This window comes from Fulmarus glacialis, unplaced genomic scaffold (genome assembly GCF_000690835.1).
Source record: "Fulmarus glacialis isolate BGI_N327 unplaced genomic scaffold, ASM69083v1 scaffold22232, whole genome shotgun sequence".
In the NCBI taxonomy this organism is placed as follows: domain Eukaryota; kingdom Metazoa; phylum Chordata; class Aves; order Procellariiformes; family Procellariidae; genus Fulmarus; species Fulmarus glacialis.
Genome location: NW_009197479.1, coordinates 1 through 3,353, shown reverse-complemented (window position 1 = coordinate 3,353; position 3,353 = coordinate 1). Strand labels below are relative to the sequence as shown.

At 57.1% G+C, this 3,353-nt stretch overlaps 1 protein-coding gene across 1 annotated transcript in view; it reads left to right on the top strand.

The window, feature by feature from the left end:
• The window catches only part of IKBKE (inhibitor of kappa light polypeptide gene enhancer in B-cells, kinase epsilon), a gene marked incomplete at its 3' end in the record, with an annotated part of 5,203 nt that extends 1,866 nt beyond the window's left edge, over nucleotides 1–3,337 (top strand). Inside the window, exons 3-9 of the mRNA XM_009572562.1 lie at nucleotides 5–116; nucleotides 545–729; nucleotides 1,048–1,208; nucleotides 1,684–1,794; nucleotides 2,108–2,287; nucleotides 2,638–2,840; nucleotides 3,257–3,337. Coding sequence (XP_009570857.1) covers nucleotides 5–116; nucleotides 545–729; nucleotides 1,048–1,208; nucleotides 1,684–1,794; nucleotides 2,108–2,287; nucleotides 2,638–2,840; nucleotides 3,257–3,337 — 1,033 coding nt within the window. The remainder of the gene's footprint in view (nucleotides 1–4; nucleotides 117–544; nucleotides 730–1,047; nucleotides 1,209–1,683; nucleotides 1,795–2,107; nucleotides 2,288–2,637; nucleotides 2,841–3,256) is intronic.
• Nucleotides 3,338–3,353: the final 16 nt, after the last annotated feature.

Genomic DNA, 3,353 nt, shown 5'->3' with positions numbered 1-3,353 from the left:
GAAGGTGCTGGTGATGGAGTACTGCTCGAGTGGCAGCTTGCTGAACGTGCTGGAGGACCCGGCGAATGCCTTCGGCTTGGCCGAGTCCGAGTTCCTCATCGTGCTGCAGTGCGTGGGTGAGTGCGGGGTCCCCGTGCCCCCGGCCCGGGACGGGCAGCTGCAGGCTGGGGACCTCGTGGTGCTGGTGGGACCCTGTGGGCACCAGCCCTGGGTTATGGACGTGAGGGCTGGGCTGAGCCGTCAGAAATTGCACCCCCAAATGGGGTGGGTTTGTGAGATCTGTGTTCAGGGGAAGCCTGAGGGTTTCTCCTTGCAGACCTGCTCCGGGAAGCAGCCCTGGGAACAGGCTGTGCCCTGCAACAGAGGGGCACGAGGGCAGATGCTTGCTCATCCTCTCCATTCCCCCAGTCACATTGGTCCCCATTTAAGTGCAACCAGCCCTGGGGCTTGTCCCCTCTCCGGCCCTTCTCATGTTCCTACATTTAAACAAAACCCGCTGGAGCAAACTGCTCCAGCCCCGCGCATGAATGCTGCCTTCCCCGCTTGTGCGGCGTGGGTTACCACCTCCGCGAGAACGGCGTTGTCCACAGGGACATCAAACCCGGGAACATCATGCGGCTGATGGGGGAAGATGGGCAGAGCATCTATAAGCTGACGGATTTTGGGGCCGCCCGAGAGCTGGATGATGATGAAAAGTTTGTGTCCGTCTACGGGACGGAGGAATATCTTGTGAGTATGGCGTGTTGCCAGTCCGGTGGCCCTTGGGAGTCCTGGGGGAAGCTGGTCCCCATCCCTCCATCCAACAGCTGGGCAACCTGTAGAGAGCAGCAGTGCCTTGGAGAGCCCAGTCTCAGAGAGGCCACATTTTTCGAAGAGGGGAGCTCAGCATTCTTGTTGTAGAGTTACAGGTGACGTTTTGTTTGGAGGACCCAGCAGTAGAAGAGGTCAAAGCGAGCAGTCAGTTTTCAATCCCAGCACCCAAGGCTCGATGCCCGCTGCAAACCCGCTGGACGCGTTGCAGTGCTGCTCTCTGCTTCATCCCTGCAGCACCCGGACATGTACGAGCGAGCGGTCCTGCGCAAGCCGCAGCAGAAGGCGTACGGCGTCACCGTCGACCTCTGGAGCATCGGCGTCACCTTCTACCACGCTGCCACCGGCAGCCTCCCCTTCGTCCCCTTCGGGGGACCTCGCAGGAACAAGGAGATCATGTAGGTACCGCGTCCAGCTGGGAGGGCTGGGTGCTGCGGCATGGGGAGGTGGGACCGTGGCTGGTGGCCCTGGGGGCTGCAAGACAACCTGGCTGTGGCTTGGTGCGTGCCAGCAGCACTGGGTGACTATGCGCTGTAGTTTACTGCTCATTTAATCCCATAGAGCCCAGAAAGCCCTGAAATGTAGCCCATAGAGAGTGTGGTGAAGGATCTGTGCCCCATTTACCGCATTTGCCCTCAAAATGCATTCCCGTGACTTTGTGGCTAAACAGCTGGAAGAGGAGGCAGGGTTAATGTTTGCTTGAAAGTTTTTGACTGTTTCCTGAAGTATTTTCCTTCTGTGCATTTTTTTGCTGTCTGTGAATCGTGTCTTTCCCAGCCCATCCATGCTCTGCCCTTTCCCTCCTTGCTGAACCCAAGTGCCCAAACAGAGGTCACTTGGCTCGTTTCAGCTGCAAACAATTTCTTTCAACAGGTATAAAATTACCACCGAGAAGCCTCCTGGAGCCATCGCGGGGGTCCAGAGGCAGGAGAACGGGAGCATCGAGTGGAGCTACGAGCTGCCCATCACCTGCCGGCTCTCCACGTGAGTGCCCCTTGCCGGGCTCAGCTCCTGCTGCGGGTCCTACGTCCTGGCACCACGGCTGGAGAGGGCATCCTGCCTCAGACAGCACGTTAACGAGGCAGATGAGCTTTTCATCTGCAGATGTCACAGCTCTCAGACCAGGGCTTTGCTTTACAGCCGGGAAAAGGGGGTGCAAGACAGGGCAGCGGCTCCCTCGGTATGGGAGCTCAGCCCCAGGAGAGGGGCTGCACCCCTCCCCAGCCCCGCGGGTCACCGCCTTTATGGCTCAGGGTTATGCCAGTCTGTGCAAACATCTCTTCTGCTGCTGCTGCAGGGGGCTGAAGGACCAGCTGATACCCATTTTGGCTAACATCTTGGAGGTGGATCAGGAGAAGTGCTGGGGATTCGACCAGTTTTTTGCAGAAACCAATGACATTTTGCACAGGATCGTGGTCGACGTCTTCTCCCTGCAGCAGGCTTCCTCGCATCGCATCTACATCCACTCCTACAACACGTAAGGATGCCAAGACTGTGCTAAAAGTGAATTTGGGAATTGAGCTCAGGAGCCTCAGCCCCTCATTTCAGTAGGTGACCCTGGGGGAGCGCCCGTTCCCTTTGCACCACAGCTAAACCAGGTTAAAACAAACTGGGCTCAAACCAGCCTTTGCTGGGGAGTGCACTAACCGGCAGCCGTTGGTTCCTGGGATGGCACATGGAGAGCCCCAGGGAGGTTGTCCAAGGGGCTCCGCTGACCTCGGGGGATGTTTTGCTACGAGAAGAGGGCAGCAGGCTGTGAAAGTGATGGAAATCTGAGCAGTCGCCTCATTGCTTATTCCCCATCCTTTCATTTCTTTTTCATTTCAGTACCACCAAGTTTTTAGATGCTGTCTTCAAACAAACCAATATAGCCCCTCACCATCAAGAATATTTTTTTGAAGGTCATCTGTATGAGTTGGATCCTAATCTACAAGCTCATAATTTCTGCAAAACCACAGAGCACAATCCTCTGACCTTGCTGAGCTCCGCTGAGCAAGCAGAAGACGTGGTAGGAGTCAGATACAGAGACCGTGAGTACCGTTGGCTTGGAGATGCATCATGGCATGCAGGGTGGGTGCATGAATTGCTTAAATTGTTATCCTAATAGACTGCAATGCACAGCAGGAGGTGGAGGGGTTATGGTGCTGGGGCAGGATTAGGAGGCTTCAGGGCAGTTTTCCCCTGCCGTGTGCTGTTGCTCCATGGCTGCCCGCCACACTGGGCTTTTTTGGGCTTTGCAGGCAGTTCCTGCCTTCATCCACATTTCCAAAATATCTTGGAGAGCTGCACTGAGCCTCCAGCATCGCAGCTGCTCCCGTGCCTGAAATCCTGAGTGGCTGTGGGGTTTGCTTCCGCGGGTGTGAGATGTCCCTGTGGGTCCGCAGCCACGGCGCGGGGGCTCCGGGCTGGCTCCCCAAAGCACCGTGACCGCTGTCTGTCTTTCCAGCGGCACTTGAGTTCCCAAAGTTTGTCCCCAAAGTGGATGTGGTGGCCGACTGCAGTGCAGCCAAGGTAGGTGGGGGTGCCCGTGCAGCCCGGGGGAG